At 38.6% G+C, this 22,771-nt stretch overlaps 1 protein-coding gene across 1 annotated transcript; it reads right to left on the reverse strand.

Moving 5' to 3' along the window:
• Positions 1–1,237: 1,237 nt before the first annotated feature.
• Positions 1,238–18,347, reverse strand: fbxl4.S (F-box and leucine-rich repeat protein 4 S homeolog). Its single transcript, XM_018227924.2, has 9 exons — positions 18,194–18,347; positions 15,900–16,109; positions 15,031–15,609; positions 12,631–12,973; positions 11,280–11,524; positions 7,482–7,695; positions 3,412–3,483; positions 2,977–3,289; positions 1,238–1,975 (listed from the first exon to the last, which is right to left on the reverse strand). Exons 3-9 carry the CDS (start codon positions 15,537–15,539, stop codon positions 1,812–1,814), a joined length of 1,860 nt encoding a protein of 619 aa, XP_018083413.1. The 5' UTR covers positions 15,540–15,609; positions 15,900–16,109; positions 18,194–18,347; the 3' UTR covers positions 1,238–1,811.
• Between the last annotated feature and the right edge of the window lie 4,424 nt (positions 18,348–22,771).

Raw genomic sequence — 22,771 nt, forward strand, 5'->3', positions numbered from 1 at the left:
TATAAATGTGAGACTCGCATGCAGACTGGTAATCCTATGCCACTTTGACTGTTCTCCAGAAACTGCTTGCTTTGCTCACTGACAGATTCATCCAATAACAGTTTGAACACACAAAAATAAAATGATATACTTATGGAAAACAAAACTTCGGACTGGGCTGCACTTTCATTCCATGTTGAAGGGAGGCGACAACAAACAAAACCCCAAACAAATACAGGTCCTAACAAGTTAAGTTCACCTGATGTTGCTGCTCTTCTGTGTAACCCTGAACATTGTTCCACTGCGGTATCTGAAATCTGCAATGACCTGTAAAACACATGATTCTGAGAGCTAAATACAATAATACACAGTAACACATCCCTGTATATATTTCATTAACTATAAAAATACACTTTTAATATAGATAAATGCCTGTTAAGCCTGATTTCTGCCCAAAAGATGAATTGCACAATTAACTGTATCTGTCTATGCCGTCAAAGCCTGTCAAAAGCATAACTTCTGAACTACCAACAAGGAGCCTTTTATCATATTATGTTTTACTAATTATATTTGTCTTCACAACGATGAACTGCCACCAACAATAAGTGTGCCAGAGATGCTTTATAGCTTCAGCCCATAATTAGATACGTTCTCCTAGCTCATAACAATCTTACCAATACAGGTATGAGACCTGTTATCCAGAATGCTCGGGGCCTGGGTTTTTCCGGATAACGGATCTTTAAGTAATTTGGATTTTCATGCCTTAAGTCGACTAGAAAATCATGTAAACATTAAATAAACCCAATAGGCTGGTTTTGCTTCCAATAAGGATTAATTATATTTTAGTTGGGATCAAGTATGAGGTACTGTTTTATTATTACAAGGAAAAAAGTAATAATTTTCAAAAATTTGGATAAAATGAAGTCTATGGGAGCCATTCTGTAATTCGGAGCTTTCTGGAAAATGGGTTTCCGGATAACGGATCCCATACCTGTATTAAATAGGCCTTATTCTTTAGAATATTGGCTGTAAACTAAAATATTTAATACATGGATTTGATCCATGGAAAGGCTGATTTACAAGTATACAGGTATGAGATTTCTTAGACAGAAAGCTTGAAATTAGCGGAATTCCATCTCCCACAGACTCCATTGTAATGAAATTGTAATTTTAAATATTCTAGACTGGTTTTTGCTTCCAATTAGGATTAATTATATCTTAGTTGGGATCAAGTACGAGGTTCTGTTTTATTATTACAGAGAAAAAGGTAATCCTTTTTAAGAATTTGGATAAAATGGAGTCTATTCCGTAATTTGGAGCATTCTAGATAATGGGTTTGCAGATAACAGATCCCACACCTGTATCTAAATTATAATTATTACAGTCACACTGCTGCAATGCCAGGGGGATCGAAAGCTGAAAAAGAGCCTCATCCGAATTCTTATCCCCAACATGGCATAAAATAGTCTTTCTTCCTGAATCTCAGCAGCAGCCTAAGGCCCCCTATAAAAACCCACGAGGACTCCCTAGGATAGCCAGCTACATCGTTTAAGAACCTCCGAGTACATATTTCCAACTGTGCAATAATAAATAAGTAAAAAAAAGCTGCAAAAAAGCATGTTACTAATCTTAACCTATCATGTGCCTGACATTTGTCTTCACAAAATGAAAATATCTTTAGGCTATACATTCACTGAGCACATAATCACAGACGGAAGAACTACGTTGTTGGGTAGTCGTTTCCTTTTGCAAGGAGTGCATGTTTCCCAAACGTCGGTGAGGCAAAAAAGGTGAGAACAAGGCTCTGGTCAAGTCCAAGAAAGTTTTTTGATTCACTGGGTGAAACTCTTCTTGATGCATACGCTCGGGAATCTACTGGCTAATTCCTGCACAACTCGACTGTCGATTTGTGAGCAGAAGGAAACATCCAGCAATACCAGCTCTTTGCAACACTCCAATAATTTGCGCAAGGCTGTTGGGCTTACCATTCTGGTACCTAGGGAAAAAACACACATATATATCTATAACAAGTACAATACAGGGTTATGGGAGATAGCTCATAGTACAAGTTGATCCAGGGACTAGTCCGATTGCCATCTTGGAATTTTTCCCCCTCTGAGGCAAATTGGAGAGACTTCAGATGGGTTTTTTTTTTTTTTTTACTTCCTCTGGATCAACTGGCAGTTAGGCAGATTATATATAGACTTAAAAGGTTGAACTTGATGGACGTGTGTCTTTTTTCAAAGTAACTTACTATGTTCTATCATAGCAGCTCTGGATGTGAGGAGTGGAACCGCAATTTTACATCCTCTGATTTTAAAGATGGGAAAATATGTTTTTTGTTTTCTTTTTTTTAAAAAGCACCAGTTAATAGTGCTGCTCCAGCAGAATTCTGCACTGAAATCCGATTTTTTTTTATGTTTACTTTTGTAATCTGACATGGGGCTAGATATATTGTCAGTTTCCCAGCTGCCCCCAGTCATGTGACTTGTGCTCTGATAAACTTCAATCACTCTTTACTGCTGTACTGCAAGTTGGAGTGATATCGTCCCCCCCCCAGCAGCCAAACAAAAGAACAATGGGAAGGTAACCAGATAGCAGCTCCCTAACACAAGATAACAGCTCCCTGTTAGATCTAAGAACAGCACTCAATATTAAAAATCCAGGTCCCACTGTGACACGTTCAGTTACATTGAGTAGGAGAAACAACAGCCTGCCAGAAAGCAGTTACATCTTAAAGTGCTGGCTCTTTCTGAAAGCACATGGCCAGGCAAAATGACCTGATATCACTGCCTACACACCAATATTACAATAAAAAAAAATACACTTGGTTCAGGAATGAAAATTTATATTGGAGATTGAATTATTTGCATAAGGGGGAAATGATTGAGGCCACACATCCTACAGCATGACACGAGCCCGGCGTTTCCAGATCAATAAAGATAGTTACAAGTGATCGTTTTATAGCTGAATTTCTTCAACTTTTAATTTGCTTACCTAAAATATCTAGCTGTTGAAGATGCTGGCAGTTCCTGGCCAATTCTTCAATGTCCGAGTCACATACAGACCTGTTGGCTGTGAGAAAAAGCTTTCGAAGTTTTGGAAGTTTACTGGCGACATGTACGAAACAGCCAGTGCTGCTCTGTAGAGTAGGGCACCATCCAAGGTCAAGCTCTTCCAGAAGAACACATCCAGACGCCAATTCCACTATTCCCCTTTCAGTAATGTTTTTACATCTCCATAATTCTAAAGAGCGAAGTTTTTTGCACTTGGCTCCCAAAACACTAGCTATAAGGTCATAGTCTTCAATCTGTCAAAATTTAAAAAAAAAAAAAAAAAAACAACATGGTGGTTTAGGATAACTTAGGGTCTGATGAAATTAATTATCCCTAAAACGTACTCTTTATTATTACAGATATCTTTTGTACTCACTAGAACACAGCTGCCCAGATTCAGATGCTGAAGTTGTGGGCAGAAGCTCAGAATGCTAAGTAGAGCTGTTTGCTGCCATTGGAAACACGTCAACAGCAGATATGGGACATGGAAAAAAGAACAAGAAGAGGTAAATGCAAATGCCTTGCTTAAAATACAGCTTTAGGCTACAGTTACAAACGTTATAAATAGCGATGGACGAATAAATTGGCCTGGCACGAATTCGCTGCGAATTTCCGTGGTTCGCAGTCGGCGAATAAATTGTCCCGCGAAAATTCGCCAGTGAAAATTCGCCGGTGTCAATTTCCGATTTTTTTTGTGAAACCGTTAGAATTTTTTCGTGAAAACGATAGAATTTCACAATTGTTTTGTGAAAAAGATAGAATTTCATTTTTTTTGTGAAAATGATAGAATCTCACGATTTTTTTGTGAAACATTTGAATTTCAAGATTTTTCCGTGAACTTTCCGATTTCACGATTTTTCGCAAATTCTTTGGGAGACACTAGTTACAAATACTGTTTAAAGGGGATCTGTCCCCCTAGCAAAATAAACATTATTTTCACAATTGTTTTGTGAAAAAGATAGAATTTCATTTTTTTTGTGAAAATGATAGAATCTCACGATTTTTTTGTGAAACATTTGAATTTCAAGATTTTTCCGTGAACTTTCCGATTTCACAATTTTTCGCACATTTTTTGGGAGACACGAGTTACAAATACTGTTTAAAGGGGATCTGTCCCCCTAGCAAAATAAACATTATTTTCACTAGTTTTCCTGAGCAAAGCAGTAGTCTAAATATTCAATGTGACATTTTGAATAATAAACTGTTCTTTAAAAGGGTTGTTCACCTTCAAACACTTTTTTTCAGTTCAGTTAGTTTCAGATTTTTCACCAGAAATAAAGACATTTTCCAATTGCTTTCTATTTGTGACCATTTTTGTAATACAGGTATGGTATCTGTTATCCTGAAACCCGTTATCCAGAAAGCTCCGAATTACGGAAAGGCTGTCTCTCATAGACTCCATTATACCCAAATAATCCAAATTTTCAATAATTGTTTCCTTTTTCTCTGTAGTAATAAAACAGTAGCTTGTACTTGATCCCAACTAAGATATAATGAATCCTTATTGGAAGCAAAACTAGCCTATTGGGTTTATTTAATGTTTATATGATTTTCTAGTAGACTTAAGGTATGAAGATCCAAATTATGGAAAAATCTATTATCTGGAAAGCCCCAGGTCCTGAGCATTCTGGATAACAGGTCCCATACCTGTATTGAAGTGTAAAGTTTGATTTTTCACCTTCTAAAGCAGCTCTGGAAGGGGGGGCATCGCCGACTCTTTAAAGGAAAACTATACCCCCAAAATGAACACTTAAGCAACAGATAGTTTATATCAAATTGAATGACATATTAAAGAATCTTACCAAACTGGAATATATATTTACATAAATATTGCCCTTTTACATCTCTTGCCTCGAACCACCATTTTGTTATGGTCTGTGTGCTGCCTCAGAGATCACCTGACCAGAAATACTACAACACTAACTGTAACAGGAAGAAGTGAGGAAGCAAAAGGCAGAACTCTGTCTGTTAATTGGCTCATGTGACCTTACATGTGGTTTGTATGTGTACACAGTGAATCGTACGATCTCAGGGGGCGGCCCTTATTTTTTAAAATGGCAATTTTCTATTTATGATTACCCAATGGCACATACTACTAAAAAAGTATATTATTATGATAATGGTTCATTTACATGAAGCAGGGTTTTACACATGAGCTGTTTTACTCAGTATCTTTTAATAGAGACCTACATTGTTTGGGGGGTATAGTTTTCCTTTAACTGTTTTAAATTGATACATTTAGTTGATATATTTGTTATCCGTGTCCCTGCTGAGCAGAATCCCTGAGTTTCATTAAAGTGTAAGTAAAACTTTAAAATACGTGAATGTAAAACTGACGAGAGTGCAATATTAAGAACTTTTGAAATGTCCATTCATTATTTCTTTTTCTTCAATTCCGAGATATTAAAGGAAACATGTACTGTTGATATGAATGACTTTAGTTACAACACTGCCACATGCTGGTCAGTTTCCCACCATTCTGACCACCAAGTAGTCAAGGAAGTTGTCAGGAAGGAGAAAGAGGCTGCTTTGATGTTCTTCTGCTTAGAAAAGATGTGAGAAAGGTTTTTAATTTTTTCCTAAGCAGAAGAACATCAGAGCAGATTCTTTATTTCTCCTGACAACTTCCTTGACTACTTGGTGGTCAGACTGGTCGGAAACTAACCAGCAGGTGGTGCTGTTGTAACAAAATTAATTTATTTTAACAGTATATGTATCCTTTAATATCTTGGAATTAAAGGAAAATAAATAATGAATGCAAATTACAAAAGTGCTAAGAATAGCGCCCTTGTCAATTTTACATTCACTCATTTTAAAGGTTTACTTATCCTTTAAAGGCAGCTGTTGGAATTGATACAATAGTTGCTAATATTCCCCATATGCTGCCAGAAATGTATCAACTAAATGTAGCAAATTGTTACAGTTCAGATGCTCCTGGATCACTGAGCTACCAGACTAAATCACTAGAGACATGAACATTAAAATTCAATTTTGGAAAAACAGTAAAAAACAAAAGATGGAAAGCAAGTGAAAAAAGTCTTTGTTTATGGCGAATCTGAAAAAAAGTGTTTGGAAGGTGAACAATCCCTTTAACTCTCTAGATACATGGGGATATAAAAAAGCCAACATTAAGGGCAGATTTATAATACGTCAAGGTAAATTTTCAAATTAAAAAAAATTTGAATTTCAAGCTATTTTTCTGTACCTTGACTAGGGAACAGTCCAAATTCGATTCAAATTTGAAAAAAAAAAACTTCAACCATTCGCCATCTTAAATCTGCCAAATTGCTGTTTTAGCCTATGGGGGACCTCCTAGAACCTATTTGGAGTCAATTGGTGGACTTTTAAAAATCAAAGTTTTTTTGGGGAAAAACTTCAACTCGAATTTCGCTATTACTTCGATTCGTACGATTCGAATTAGGTCGAATACAGGCCTATTCGATCTAAAACGGACCTATTCGGCCAAAAAAACCAAAAAAAAAAACCTCGACTTAATTTCGGTTGAATTTGAATTTCGATGTTTTTCATATTCGACCCTTGATAAATATGTCCCTAGATGTAGAGTATAAGCTTTAATGGGGTGGTTCACCTTTAATTTAATTTTTAGCATGTTATAGAATGGCCAGTTCTTTATTTTAATTATTATGACTCTTCCCAGCTTTCAAATAGGGGTCACTGACCCCATCTGAAAAAACAAATGCTCTGTAAGGCTACAAATGTATTTTTATCAGCACTTTGTATTACTCATCTTTCTATTCAGGCCTCTCCTATTCATATCACAGTTTCTCATTCAAATCAGTGCATGGCTGCTAGGGTAATTTGGACCCTAGCAACCAGATTGCTGAAATTACAAACTGGAGAATTGCTGAATGAATAAGCTAAATAACTGAAAATCCACAATTTACAAGTGATTCTCATTTTTTTATTACTTGTGGATTTTCAGTTATTTAGCTTTTTTTATTACTGAATAAAAAAAGCTAAATAACTGAAAATCCACAAGTAATAAAAAATGAGAATCACTTGTAAATTGTTTCAGAATATCACTCTCTACGGCATACTAAAAGTTAATTTAAAGGTAAAAAAAACCCTTTAACAAATTCATTTTGCCTTCTGCATCTGGACCAGAGTCGAAAAACCCAATTTTTAAAATGAAGCTTGAGTTTGAGACCAGAGTTTTTTGTCTACAAGATTATCAACGTTCAGGTTTTTTTTAAAACACCCACATGTCAAAAAATTTACTTTGTGCCAATAATAAGAACCCATGTGTGTTCCCCTTGTATTGCAATGACATGACAGGCCAACTGAGGGTACAATTACTTTACTATAAGGTTTAAATTCTTGGTTTTTCATGCCTTTGTAGAATACAAATCTGTGTGAAACAAAAAAAACAAAAAACCCCATAAGAAATTAGTATTATAACATTTAGACAAAGCAGAATTTCCTTACCTCTATTTTTGTCCGATATAGAACAAGGCGTTTTAATCCACTGAGTTTACTAATATGGCCGAAAGCCTGAGGTGGCAGTTTATCACAAGAGGAGAGATTTAATTCCTGAAGGTTTGGACACATTTCCGCAATGGCCTCTAGACAGGCTTCGTTTAAGAAGTGACTGCAGGCCAATTCTAGTCGGACTAGTTCACTACCACACACTTTTAAGAGTCTGAAAAAAAATTGTAATTAAAAAAACAATTATGAAAAAGGTTAGCTGTAAATTTTGGAATTGCTGCGTCTTGTCATTTGTACATCTGCTTATCTGAAATGTAAAAGTTTGAAATGAATAATGAGAATGTAATGAGTTTGAAAACAATTCAATCTAATCCTATAAAAAAAACCCACTCCATGTGACTTTACATTCCGTCTCCACTAGTGCATAGACAGCAATTTCTCTCTGTACTAGCAATGCCGCCCCCTCAACCCACTCTGAAGATAAAGAAACTAGAATGTATCAACTCAGGTATGGGACTTGCTGTCCAGAATGCTCGGGACCTGGGGTTTTCTGGATAAGGGATCTTTCTGTAATTTTGATCTTCACACCTTAAAGGACGATCCATTGTGCAGCACTCGATTTCTCCTCCCTGGCTATCTTCTATAGAAGGCAGGGAGGAGAAATCGAGCACCGCACGATGGATCGTCGCCCTGTCGCCGTTTCTGAAGAGGAGCGCAAGCGGTGAATCAATAAGTTATTTCTTAATAAAGACTTTGCGAATTTAAAGTTAAAAGTGTCTTGTTGTTTTCTTTTTAGTTAAGTAGAAACACATTTTTTTTTAAAAAAGAAATTATGTTACTGGTCCTTTAAGTCTACTAGAAACTCTATATATATATAACATTAAAGTGGACCTGTCACCCAGACACACAAAGCTGTATAATAAAAGTCCTTTTCAAATTAAACATGAAATCCAAATTTTATTTTTTATTAAAGCATTTATGGCTGTTCATTTAAAAATCTCAGCTGTCAATCATATATTGTCTGCCCCTCCTCTATGCTTTAGGCATAGATGTCACTGCTCTCCCCACTGTAATCTCTAGGGGGCAGGGGCCTCCATCCTTTTGTCTCCTTGACAATAAACACTAAGGGACAGATTTTTAAGGGTGAAAATTCAAATTAATAAAATTCGCAAAGTGCAAGCTATTTTTGTGTACTTCGACTAGGGAATAGTCCAATTTCCATTCGAATTTGAAAAAAATTTGTATATCAAAATTTATCATGTGCCACCTTTTTAAAAATTCGACTTCGAGCATTCGCCATCTAAAACCTGACAAATTGCTGTTTTAGCCCATGGGGGACCTCCTAGAATCTATTTGGAGTTAATTGGTGGACTGAAAAAAATTGAATACAATGTTACTTCGATTCGTACGATTTGAATTCGAACAAATACAGCTTATTCACCCGGAAAAAAAAAAACAGATTTTTTTTTAATACATTTCGGATGGTCTTTTTTTATTCGAATTTCGAAGATTTCTTTTTTTTTTTTAATTCGAAATTCGACCCTCGATAAATCTGCCCCTTAATATGCATTGTAATTATACTTTATATTTACGTGTATTGTATTTTTAGACTTACTGATACCGGTAACCTGTTTCTTCTACTAATTTATTGTTCTGTTGTACAATATATACATACATACAATTGCTGATCGATTGGTACTGGAAACTAAACTAGTGCACTTTAGTAAATGGCAAATCAACCCCACAGGGTAGAAGGGGGAAGACAAGTCATGCCAGTGTTATTTATCCTGTTGTTTGTACAGTAATATATAATGTCAGCTGAACAGCATGATGATGTGAGAAGATTAAACATGTCTGGATGAATAATAATTTCCATCTGCCTGGCCAAACCGAATCCTAATTTGCATATGCAAATTAGGGGCGGGGAGGGAAATCGTGTGACTTTTTGTCACAAAACCAGGAAGTAAAAAAGGTTTTCCCCTTCCGAACCCTAATTTGCATATGCAAATTAGGGTTCAGATTCGGTTCACTATTCAGCCGAATCTTTCACAAAGGATTTCGGGGGTTCGCCGAATCCAAAATAGTGGATTCGGTGCATCCCTAGTTAGTTCACACGGGAGATTCGGGGAGATTTTGTCGCCTGGCCTCCGTGAGGCATCTTCGAGCGACTATGGAAAACGCATCGCCGCGCGTGCTTTAGCGCAGGCGACTTTTCATTATAGCTTATGGAAAAACATGCTGAGGATCAGCCGATGTTCTGCCCCTGACAGCAATTGTACGTAAGTTATGTCCGACCAAAGCTAGTGACAGTCTCCCTTTGAAAATTGTCAGATCGGCAATACATGCAGAGATATTATCAGCAGCCGACAGAAATCTTTTAATCTGGCTGATCAACCAAACGACTGTGTTTTGGTTAGGAAAACATGGCTCCAAATTTATTTAAAGGAGAAGGACAGGTTAAAAGTAAGTAAGCGTTATCAAAAAGGTCTATATAAATACACCAGTAAACCCTCAAAGTAATGTTGCTCTGAGTCCTCTGTCAAGAGAAGCACTGTATTTCTTTCCTTCTATTGTGTACACATGGACTTCCCGTATCAGACTTCCTTCTTTCAGCTGAAACCTCCAGGGCTTGGGCTTGAGCATGCTCAGTTGCTCCTCTCTCCCCTTCCTTTTCCCTCCTCCCCTGCCTGTTGTAATCTGAGCCCAAAGCTGTGAGTGGAGCCAAGGGAGATACACAGGCAGGAAGTGTTGTCACACCAAGCTAATATGGCAGCTGCTATCCAAAACAAACAGAGAATGCTTCTAGAGTTGTTTACTCAGGTATGGTAAAGCATTCTACAGAATAAATATAGCATTCTAAATTTAAAAAGGAAAACTATACCCCCAAAATGAATACTTAAGCAACAGATCGTTTATATCAAATTAAGTGGCATATTAAAAGAATCTTCTCAAACTGGAATATATATTTAAGTAAATATTGCTCTTTTACATCTCTTGCCTTGAGCCACCATTTCGTGATGGTCTGTGTGCTGTCTCAGAGATCACCTGACCAGAAATACTACAACTCTAACTGTAACAGGAAGAAGTGTTGAAGCAAAAGACAGAACTCTGTCTGTTAATTGGTTCATGTGATGTATGGTTTGTTGGTATGTTTGTGTGCACTGTGAATCGTATGATCCCAGGGGGCGGCCCTTATTTTTCAAAATGGCAATTTTCTATTTATGATTACCCATTGGCACATACTACTAGACAAGTATATTATTATGAAAATGCTTTATTTACATGAAGCAAGGTTTTACATTTGCAATATCTTTTTATAGAGACCTACATTGTTTTGGGGGTATAGTTTTCCTTTCATCTGTAATCTGTTGGCAAGAAACTGCCTCTGTAGCTTTCCTTCTCCTTTAAATTGTCGCATCTATTCTAAAATGGAGACACAGTAGCTTGTACTTGATTGTAACTAAGCTGAATAAATCTATATTGGTGGCAAAGCAACCCTGTTGGGGCTATTTAATGTTTAAATTATTTTTACCAGATATGGTATGAAAAACCAAAGGCCCTGAACATTCTTGATTACAGGTCCCATACCAATATTTATATTTTTTTCTTCTTTTGGGACTGGTATTTTTAATAAAGAATTAAGCAATACATTCAACAAAGTAATCAAGAATTATTACCACCATTCTTATTTACCTGTAACTTAAATGACAGCATAACAAGGTCCTTGCTATTTTTGCCTTAGTAGTAGATGATATGCACTCTAAGAAAAGAAATATGAATATTATTTTATTAAAGTACCTGGTGAATCCTGAGGTAGAGATAAATCCCCTGTTTCCAGTCCAGGATAGGTTAAGCCGCTGAACAAGGTTGCAGCGTGGAAGCAAGTACTCCAGCGAGCTGTCATTCACATTTGTCCAGTAAGGCTGTAAACTTAGATGAGTGTACTGCAAAGGATCACAGCAATGCTGATACATGAGCTTGCAGGCTTGCGCTAGGCGACAAAGGTCTGGAAGTGCTAGGTGGCTTATGATAAATTGAATAAGCTGCAATACAAACATAAAATACAAGTATACATATAAGAAGGAATATTTTTAGAAAAAATTATCTGATTATCTGGGTTTGTTAAACCCCAATAATGAACTTGAGTATATTTTCTATATTTTTATGTGTCTTAAATAATTTCTGTCATGTTTTTGTCAGTGCATATATTTCCACGGAATTGGGATTTTTGACCACCAATGTTACTGGATTTCAGCAATTCTGCACCTTTATTTGTTCTTGCCTATAAACATTTTGGGGTTTATTTATTGAAGGGATACTACTCCAGCAGAATTCTGCACTGAAATCCGTTTCTCAAAAGAGCAAACAGATTTTATTTATATTTAAATATAAATCTGACATGGGACTAGACAAACTAGTCAGTTTCCCAGCTGCCCCAGTCATGTGACTTGTGCTCTGATAAACTTCACTCTTTACTGCTGTACTGCAAATTGGAGTGATATTGCTTGTTTTCTGCATTCCACTGAAAAGTGAATAATAACTGAATACATAATTGAACCAAAAATTTGATAAGTAGGAACTTCCTAAAAAAATCCCTGTGTTTCATTTGCATGAAGTTTTTCAGACCTAACTTACTCATTAAAGGAACAGTTCAGTGTAAAAATAAAAACTGGGTAAATAGACTGTGCGAAATAAAAATTGTTTCTAATATAGTTAGTTAGCCAAAAATGTAATGTATAAAGGCTGGAGTGACTGGATGTCTAACATAATAGCCAGAACACTACTTCCTGCTTTGCAGCTCTCTTGGTTACCACTGATTGGTTGCCAGGCAGTAACCAATCAGTGACTTGAGAGGGGGCACATGGGTCACAATTGTTGCTTTTGAATCTGAGCTGAATGCGGAGGATCAATTGTAAACTCACTGAATAGTTATGTCCCATGTGGCCTCCCTTATAGTCACTGACTAACTCAGAGTTAGAGAGCTGAAAAGCAGGAAGTAGTGTTCTGGCTATTATGTTAGACATCCACTCACTCCAGTCTTTATACATTACATTTTTGGCTAACTAACTATATTAGAAACATTTTTTATTTTGCACAGCCTATCTATTTACCTAGTTTCAGAGGCATTTAAGTTGAATTTGAGACTTACCTCATAAGGCAGTTTATCAAAATAGCCATTATTAGTCCATTCCCTGATGGCAAAGTTACTCAGCTGATTTGTAAGGCTATCCAATTCACAGCTGTCTTTATCATCATAGTCATCGTCCAGATCACTCATGTCAATGGCGGAAATTTTCAAGGAGAGCACTGGCTTTTCTTTCACCCCATGTAGTTCCACTGCATCCAGCTCGGTATAATAATCCAAAAGGGAACTGTTGGTTTCTAGGCGAAGGAGATTTGTTGGGAAGCTGATCTCTTTTAAGCAAGGCGTGAATTGGCGGGACTGAGGAGAAATGACCCGTGTAGGTTCTCCAGACCAAAGAGTTTCCCATCTAACCAAAATAGACAGAAGAACCAATAAAGTCTTCAGGATCAATAACAGATGTTACAGCAGAGTTGTGAATTGATCAGAGTACAAATTGTATTCTCAGTCCAACAGGGCTGTGAAATTGACAACCCGTGTCCGACACTTAAAGCAACAGTAACACTAAAAAATGTGTGTTTTAAAGTAATTATTATGTAATGAACTGTTACCCTGCACTGGTTAAACTGACTTGTTTGCTTCAGAAACTATACCATAGTTTATAGAAACAAGCTTCTGTGTTATCTGCTATGTATCCTGTGCCTTTTCTCTTTTTTACAGCTAGAATGGCTGCCCCCATGGCTACACAGCAGCTTGTTTATATAAACTATAATTGTGTTTCTGAAGCAAACACTACAACACTACATGATATATTAATTACTTTGGCACAAGTTTTTGGTGTTACTGTTCCTTTAAGAACTATATAAAATTACTAAATGGAAAAAGCAAACGGGAAAAAATCATGTATCATAGGGAAAATCAGAAACAAAGAAAAAAAAGTGTGCATTATGCACCATGACCCACTGAAATCATCTGGTTATAGTAATTGCAAAATGAAAATATAAAAACATAACAAATAAGCTGTTATCCAGTATTGTAGCAATGTATTCCACCGAGTCCAAAAACTAGCATTTATTATAGGATGTTGTATAGCTATTCAGTTTCTAAACCATTGGAACCTCTAAAGAATGGGTTTTGCAGAATCAAGGTTTAACATAAGTAACCATAATGCATCGTTGTCATGAACATCAATGTGAGAATGTTGTAATATTAAGTCAGTTTGTAGTTTACGGTGCTAACACAAATTAAAAAATGAAACATTTCTGTTTCATTCCTTGGAAACTACGCTGAACTAAAAAATGTTGAGTTTTAAGGTTTCTTGAAAAGTAACTAGATTTTTTAACAAGGGAAACTTGTAAAGATTTAATTTGTGCTTAATGACTGATTTTTTTTAACATTAGGTGCTCTCCCTCTCTCTCTTTAAAGGAGAAGGAAATTCCCTGGGCGCAAAAACCCTCCCCCCTCCCCTGTGTTGCCCCTCCTCCCTCCTCCCCCCACCTGGCCTACCTGTCCCGCCAGGAAAATGCCCCTAACTTGTTACTCACCCCTCTGCGCAGGTCCAGTCCACGGAGTTCACAGGCGCCATCTTCTCCCAAGCCGTCTTCTTCCTGCTTTGACCGGCGTTTTTGGCGCATGCGCAGTAGGAGCATTTCACCGGTACGGATCTACTGGGCATGCGCCAAAAGAAGTTTTCCAATTTAACATTGTGACTTTTGGCGCATGCGCAGTAGATCCGTACCGGTGAAATCCTCCTACTGCGCATGCGCCAAAAACGCCAGTCAAAGCAGGAAGAAGACGGCTTGAGAGAAGATGGCGTCTGTGAACTCTGTGGACTGGACCTGCGCAGAGGGGTGAGTAACAAGTTAGGGGCATTTGCCCGGCGGGACAGGTAGGCCAGGGGGGGAGGAGAGGGGGGGGCAACACAGGGGAAGGGGGAGGTATTTTTGTGCCCAGGGGGTTTCCTTCTCCTTTAAGGCATTTATGGAGCAAGTTTAGTTTACCCAAAAAAACTATACAACTTATTTTTGAACTCCAAGCTTGAAAGCAAGTTTTAATTGCATGAAAACTAAGTATGGTGCCAAATAGAGCCTCTTGTAGGCTGCCAGTCCACACAGGGGCTACCAAATAGCCAATCACAGCCCTTATTTGGCACCCCAAGGGACTTTTTCATGCTTGTGTTGCTCCCAAACTCTTTTTACATTTGAATGTGGCTCACAGGTAAAAAAAAAAAAAAGGTTTGGGGACCCCTGCTCTAACTCCTGTAAAAATCAGATATTGGATTCTAATTTTTCATTAAATTTTTTTTGTCATTAGTTCAGATTTGCAGGTGGCTTCCCTTCTCCTTTAGCACAACAACATATTTGGATTCATCCTATTACTTGTGATCAAGATCACGGTTTACATAAGTTTCATTTGTCATTGAAACAATTATACTGATATGAAAAAGTGTGAATAGACGCAGCATACCTAATTTCTGCAGGGGCACTTTGTGAGTATGGGTTTGCGGAACATGCAAGTATCTTCACCACTGACCCTGGATGGTAGGTTTCCAGGATGTGAACTGCTGTGGGATAAACAGGTTCTTCAAAAGCAAGCTCCACATAATCCTGACTGAAGAAGTTCGTTGAGGTTCTTTTAAATGGCGCTGGAGTGCTGGGGCAATGATTCCACCAGTTCCCATAATTTTTAAAAACAGCAGTCTGGGTAAAATCCCCTGAACTTGGATACACATTAGGGGTACCCGCTAAATTCCACATGGTATACGACATGCTGTTTTCACTCCCATAGTGGGAGCTGAAATCCAGCACCTCTTTGGCGTACTGCACAGCTTTAGTCGACATCGGCAAAGCTCGGCTGTTTGACTCAATAGCTCGACGACTGTTAATCATTTCCCCTCTGCTAGCTAATCGTGCCCGTCGTCGAGCGCAGATATAGTAAAACATACTCAGGAAAGTAAGCATAGGAAACCAAGACATGAAGCTCACAATAGTGGACCACTCAACAGCAAAGATCTTTTTCGGAGTGTCCTGATAATTGCCAGCTGACCTGTAGTCAAAAGAACAGAAAAAAAAAAGGATAAATGTATGCTATATATCCAAGTCTAAATCACAGGCAAAATTCTGCTGAAAGAGAGCATGACTATCAAAGTGAAAGTTTGCCTTGGTTCAGACACTCATAGTAGGAAATCAGCTAATTGGCATTTACTAGCTTACAACATTTGTATAATTTTATTAAATTAGTAAACAGCTGCTTGGTTAAGGACAATGACACCTGGATATTTTTGTCATGGTTTCTTTTTAGCCCAAACAAATTCCACCAAAGCAAAAAACCCTTACCTTAACGCATACCGTAGTGAAAATCAATAGGCGGTTCAGTGTTGCTGGCATCCACCACCTTTGCTCCAGTGACTTCCGGTTCCTGCTTGTGTCATCTTAATTGGTGATCTAGTAAGCACTGATCGAGGACTTACAGTAAATTACTTTTTTTGGTTTAGACAAGTGCTGAAAAAGCCAGTGCGGAAGAAATACGGCTCCTCAATGTATGAACTGGCAAAAAAAATTTGGGAAGGTACAGAAAAAATATGAAACAAGGAGAACAACGAAGGTTAATTCAACCTCAATCTTAACTACATAAAGGTTACTGTAACCTAAACAATAATACAAATATAAACTTGCCTACACAATCAGTGCTGTATTAGTGAAAGGAACCACAGGTCTCTGTGCGCCAAAACAGAACGCAGAGGCCTGTGGCTATTTGCACACACCTGAAGGCAAAGTGCAAAAAAAACTATACGCTTAAAGGGATACTGTCATGGAAAAACATGTTTTTTTCCAAAACACATCAGTTAATAGTGCTGCTCCAGCAGAATTCTGCACTGAAATCCATTGCTCAAAGGAACAAACAGATTTTTTTTTATATTTAATTTTGAAATCTTACATGGGGCTAGACATTTTGTCAGTTTCCCAGCTGTCCCAGTCATGTGACTTGTGTCTGCACTTTAGGATGGAATTACTTTCTGGCAGGCTGTTATTTCTCCTACTTAATGTAACTGAATCAGTCTCAGTGGGACTTGGCTTTTACTATTAAGTGCTGTTCTTAGATCTACCAGGGAGTTGTTATATTGTGTTAAGCTGGCCATAGACGCAAAGATCCGATCGTACGAATCATTGTACGATCGGACTTTCCCATCTCCCGACCTGTCACTAACCATTCAGATCAAAGTCTTACCATTCCGACCCAATAAAGTAGTTAAAGAACAGATCAGCCAATGTTTTGCCCCTGACAGCAATCATACGATAGACAAAGCTAGTGACAGTCTCCCACTGAAAATCGTACGATCGGCAATACACGCAGAGATATTACCCGCAGCCAACAGAAATTTTCTAACTTGTCCGATCAACCAAACGACCAATCTCCACCGGATGAAAAATGTCGGGACTCTCCACACACGGTCCGAAAATTGTACAAATCCACTGTTCGTACAATTGGATTGTTGCGTCTATGGCCAGCTTTAGGGAGCTGCTATCTGGTTACCTTCCCATTGTTCTGTTGTTAGGCTGCTGGGGGGGGGAGGGAGGGGTTGATATCACTCCAACTTGCAGTACAGCAGTAAAGAGTGATTGAAGTTTATCAGAGCACAAGTCACATGACTGGGGGCAGCTGGGAAATTGACAATATGTCTAGCCCCATATCAGATTTCAAAATTGAATTTGACAAAATCTGTTTGCTCTTTTGAAAAATGGATTTCAGTAAAGAATTCTGCGGAGCAGCACTATTAACTGATGTGTTTTGAAAAAAAACATGTTTTCCCATGATAGTATCCCTTTAAGATTTCCTTTTTATAAATAGCAGTCATGGATGAATTCATAAAGCAGCTGGTTTAGGCAAAGAGAAGACTAACACCAATCTCCAGGTAGTTCAATCAGAAAATAGCCAGAAAACTATTGCAACCACCTGTCCTGGTCCAGGCACTAATAACTGTTCCCAAACCAATACAACATTCTCTGCACAAGATGACACTTGCAGATGTTATGGAGGCATAATAACTGGTGTCTGAACAAATTGCAGAGACATAAAGGTTCCCAACAGAGCACTGTTCTGCAGAGACTCTTGTGTAAAATACAAATGGATGGCAGTATTATCAACACTTTCCTAGACTTTGTCAGTACAATGTCAATAAAGGTGAATGGTAAACCAAGAATTGGCCAGTGTTGCGTGTCATCAACAGATGTGATGTCATCATGCAAGCCTGTGTGACATCACTGCACATGTGCACACACTCTTTTAAAGGTGTTGAATGCACACAAGACGTTGCAGATGTGACTGAATGCTTTTGCACATACACACTGTGAATTATATGGAGAAACAGCAAAATCCTGGGGGGACCTATAGTGAAATCTGGGCTATGGCAGAGCAGTGAGTTGATTTAGCCAATGGTAAACTAAAAGGCCACACTGCAGAGGGACAATATGTATAACTGGGGATACCGAGGAATTCCCCACTGCTATAGTTGCATCTAAGTGGAACTGTCACGAGTTAGGGGGTCGTAAAAACACTTATAATGCCGGGAAGGGACTTAGTACCAAAAGAAGAATGTTTTTAACTGTAAACACTCCCCAGAATGACATACCTGTCTCCCTACATTCAGTCTGATGCCGTTTCTAACACAGAAGCTCAAAGCTGCAGTTCTGATCAGCTACTTCCTCATTTAGCGTGAAGCTCCACCCCCCGTTTAGTTTACTGAGCCTTCCCTGCCTATAGACCGGGGAGACGTCAAAGAGGCGTCTGCTGCGCATGCCTGATAAATCTACTGCCAGCCAGTAGCCTTTGCGCATGTGCAGCGTCTTCCCAAGTGTCAGTTGTTGGTCTCCCAGCTCAAGAGAGAGAGCGCGCGCGCGTGTGCGTGTTACCAGCCGCTCACCCCATCCTGACAACATTTATAATAGCATATGTTTCACATTGTTTTGCCCTGGGAGTTATTTTCCCAGCACTTAATTACAGAAATGTCCAACATTGTTTCATATTTACTGTAAATCAATAATACACTACATAGTAAAAAAAGAGCAAATCTAGAGCACAGAACTGTATTAATAATAAACGGTGTTCTATTCATGAGGGTGCAGGGAGTTGTGAGTGAGGCTGTTGAGTTGCTTTTATTAATTTGTTGGGGGGGAAGAAAGTAGTAAAACTTGTGAGCATCAGAATGACAGGTTGTGCTGGGACTTATGCATTAGGGTGAAGGTGCGGGGAGTTGTAACTCTTTACTTGTAAAATCTATATGTAAAGTGTTTGCTGCTGAATATGTTGGCACTTTATAAGTGTAAAGATGAAAAATGCTAATTACTAGATTTTGATGAATTTGTATTTGTCATAACTTATATGTTGCATGCAGGATACTCTAAAGCTGGCCATAGATGTTGAGATTTTTAAAAGATCCGATCCTCATTGTGAGACCACGATTTTCTCGGAACGATCGTACAAATTGTCCGTCAACTAAAAAGACCAATTTGCCAGGAAAACAAAGGGGATCTGCCTGCTTGGCCCTGCAAACATACATAGATTGCACTGGGACCGACAAAGATTTTTTCGACCTGGCTGATCAATTTCCTGACAGATGTTGGCCGAAAAATCATAAGATGTACGATCGTTCGAATCCCACTAACCGCATGATAATTTCGAAGGATTGGTAGGACTTCCCTAAAATCGGTCGTTGGCAAGAAGAATCGTCGCTTCTATGGGGAGCTTAAGCAAGAAGTCTTCCAGGAATATAATGTATGGAAAGGTATAATTCAGAGGTAAGATGTGCAGTGCCCTGAGCCAACTCCATGGGGAGGCAGATAAGAAGTTGTCAGGCACTCGAAAGTGATGTATATGTTGTCATGAATGAAAGAACAAGAACAGGGGGTCAGAAAGGTCATAGGGTGTCCTGTATGTTTCCTGTTTCCCTGGCGAGATAAGAGAGTAAGTAGTGGAAGGGAAAAATGTTGTTTCCAAAACGCATCAGGTAATAGTGCTGCTCCAGCAGAATTCTGCACTGAAATCCATTTCTCAACAGAGCAAACAGATTTTTTTTAATATTTAATTTGGAAATCTGACATGGACGCATTGTGATTTATTTCAGCTTTTGCTATCCATTTTATACATTGCACATACATTACATCATACAGAAAAGTAATGTAAAACATACAGAACCCAATGTAAAGAATCCAAAGTTTTTAGCTGCAGTTGTCACAATTGTGCAAACAGGTTAAATTTCCTCCCAACTGTCCCATTTTTCACAGGACAGTCCCAATTTTGACAGCTCAACCCACAGTCCAGGATTGTTACTGAAATGTCCCAACTTTCTCTTTGATCTCCTGCCAGAAAAATATACAAAGTTTCTGAAACTTAATTGTCTTTTGCCAGAGAGCCCAGAATACATGGCATGTGCACTTAGATACTTTTGTAAAAATTTAAGATAAGCAAAGAAACATTTTAAGATAAGCCGGTCTCTTGGGGAAACTGTGATTTCACATTTATTAGCAAAACTGTAATAACACATGCAAAAAAAATTCCGTGCGCCAAATATTTTTGTCCCTCTTACGGTTTCCAAAATGTTGGGAGGTGCATGGGGCTAGAAATATGGTATTGTCAGTTTCCCAGCTGCCCCAGTCATGTGACTTGTGCTCTGATAAACTTCAGTCACTCTTTACTGCTGTACTGCAAGTTGGAGTGATATCACCCCCTCCCCCCCCAAGCAGCCCATCAGCAGAACAATGGTAAGGTAACCAGATAGCAGCTTCCTAACACAAGATAACAGCTCCCTGTTAGATCTAAGAACAGCACTCAATAGTAAAAATTCAAGTACCACTGAGACTCCTTCAGTTACATCAGGGGTCCCCAACCTTTTTTACTTGTGAGCCACATTCAAATGTAAAAAGAGTTGGGGAGCAACGCAAGCATGAAAAAAGTCCCTTGGGGTGTCAAATAAAGTCTATAATTGGCTATTTGGTAGCCCCTTTGTGGACTGGCAGCCTACAAGAGGCTCAACTTGGCAGTATACTTAGTTTTTATGCAATTAAAACTTGCTTTCAAGCTTGGAATTCAAAAATAAGCACGTGATTTGAGGACCCTGAGAGCAACATCCAAGGGGTTGGAGAGCAACATGTTGCTCGCGAGCTACTGGTTGGGGATCACTGAGTTACATTGAGTAGGAGAAACAACAACCTGACACAAAGCAGTTCCATCCTAAAGTGCTGGCTCTTTCTGAAAGCACATGGCCAGACAAAATGACCTGAGATGGCTGCCTACACACCAATATTACAACTAAATAAATACACTTGGTTCAGGAATGAGATCTTATATTGTAGAGTGAATTATATGCAGTGTAAATAGTGTAATTTAGAAATAAAAACTTCACCATAAAAATCATGACAGAATCCCTTTAAATGGCCCGAGGAACTAAGCACCATGCCACCAGTTTACTAATATTTCTTACACCAAGGCCCAGTAAAGCCAAGTTGCCCTAGAGGGACCAGTACCTCTAGAGAGATAAGTTGGGAAGCAGGGACCCCGTGAACGCGGACAGTTAGTGACAGGGTTACTATCTGTTATAGTACGCTCTAGGAGAGTAAGACAGTGAGGGAAGAGAGAAAGAGCAGCCTTGAGCTCCATCAAGGAGGTGTAGGAGGGAGTAGGTTGCCAGGCTATAAGATTTGCCTACAGTGAAGGGACCACAGTAGATAGGGTGTCAGGCTTTAGGCTGATGCAATAAGTTCAGTATGTAAAATATGGTATTTTTTTAGCCATATTTATTTTAAGTGTTTAGTTCTACTTTAAATAGGCCTGGACTAGGATTCAAAATAAGCCCCGACATTTCAAGTACACAGAGGCCCAAACAGCACTATCTATGGCTTCTTACAGCAGCCCCTCTGGCTAGAATCCATAGATTGCAAGTCTGGGCCTGGTATTAAATATATTTGTAATTGGGATGCACCGAATCATTATTTTGGATTCGGCCGAACCCTGAATCCTTTGCGAAAGATTTGGCCGAAAACCGAACCAAATCATAATTTGCATATGCAAATTAAGGGTGGGAAGGGGAAACATTTTTTACTTACTAGTTTTGTGACAAAAAGTCACACAATTTCCCTCCCTGCCCCCAATTTGCATATGCAAATTAGGTTTCAGTTCGGCCGGGCAGAAGGAGTTGCCCGAATCCGAATCCTGCTGAAAAAGCCAGAATCCTGAACCGAATCCTGGAACCAGTGCATCCCTAGTATTTAATACACCTACACCAGCAGAAATTCAATGTGTGTACTGAGGGGTTAGGTGGGTTGCTTAAAATTCCATGTCATTTTATTCTAGTTTCTACCACGTTGATTGAAATCCTGCGGCTTCTGTCACTGTTAAACTCATTAACTAAATGCTTTGGTGTCTTCCGTGATGTATAATTCCTGCCATGATCCCTAAATCATTCAGTAACTAAAGTGCTTTGTGCTGAAAGAATGCAGAGTGGCATCTTTGAACGCATTAAAGTGTATGTATATTAAAAACACACAAAAGGAAACACTGAGAGGGTGGCAATATAATTCAGCAAATCCAATTTTTATAATTTATTTGTTTCAATATACCTTTCAAGCTGGCTTTTACTTTTAATATTAAATGTTCAATTCTCAAATTTATAGGTGGGGAAAGTAAAACCCCTTTTTTCCTGTACACCATAAAACCTCAATGCCAAATGCTTTTGTTGCAAATCACACAAAAATGCCAGCGCAGCTGTCACCTTTCCTCCATGAACTTTGAGTAACTCTTTAACAGACAGCAGCTGAAATGTACTATTGCATGGAGCAGAGCTGGCAATACCGATATATCCAGTAACAGGGATTGGGGCAACAAAGGACCATAAGTAACCTTCCCTGTGTTATTTATTATCACTTTCCAGAGCCATGGAAATTTAACTTCAGAAACGTCTGCACTGATGGCAATGGGGAACAGAGAGAGAACCTGGGAATCAGCAAATCCATTGTGTTGTGCTGACAGATAGATACTGTTATAACACACTTTAGCTGCCAACTTGCTGCAGTCACTCAATCTATCATGGTGGGCTGCTGGATCGTAAGCCAGTGAATCTCAGCCTGGCGTGTTATTTTAGTTTTAGAGGACTGTGAGATAAACGGGGCATGAACCGAACCCCTGGCAAGGGGTCGACCCCTGGCGCCCTCATTAA

This window comes from Xenopus laevis, chromosome 7S, assembly GCF_017654675.1.
Source record: "Xenopus laevis strain J_2021 chromosome 7S, Xenopus_laevis_v10.1, whole genome shotgun sequence".
Taxonomy (NCBI): Eukaryota; Metazoa; Chordata; class Amphibia; order Anura; family Pipidae; genus Xenopus; species Xenopus laevis.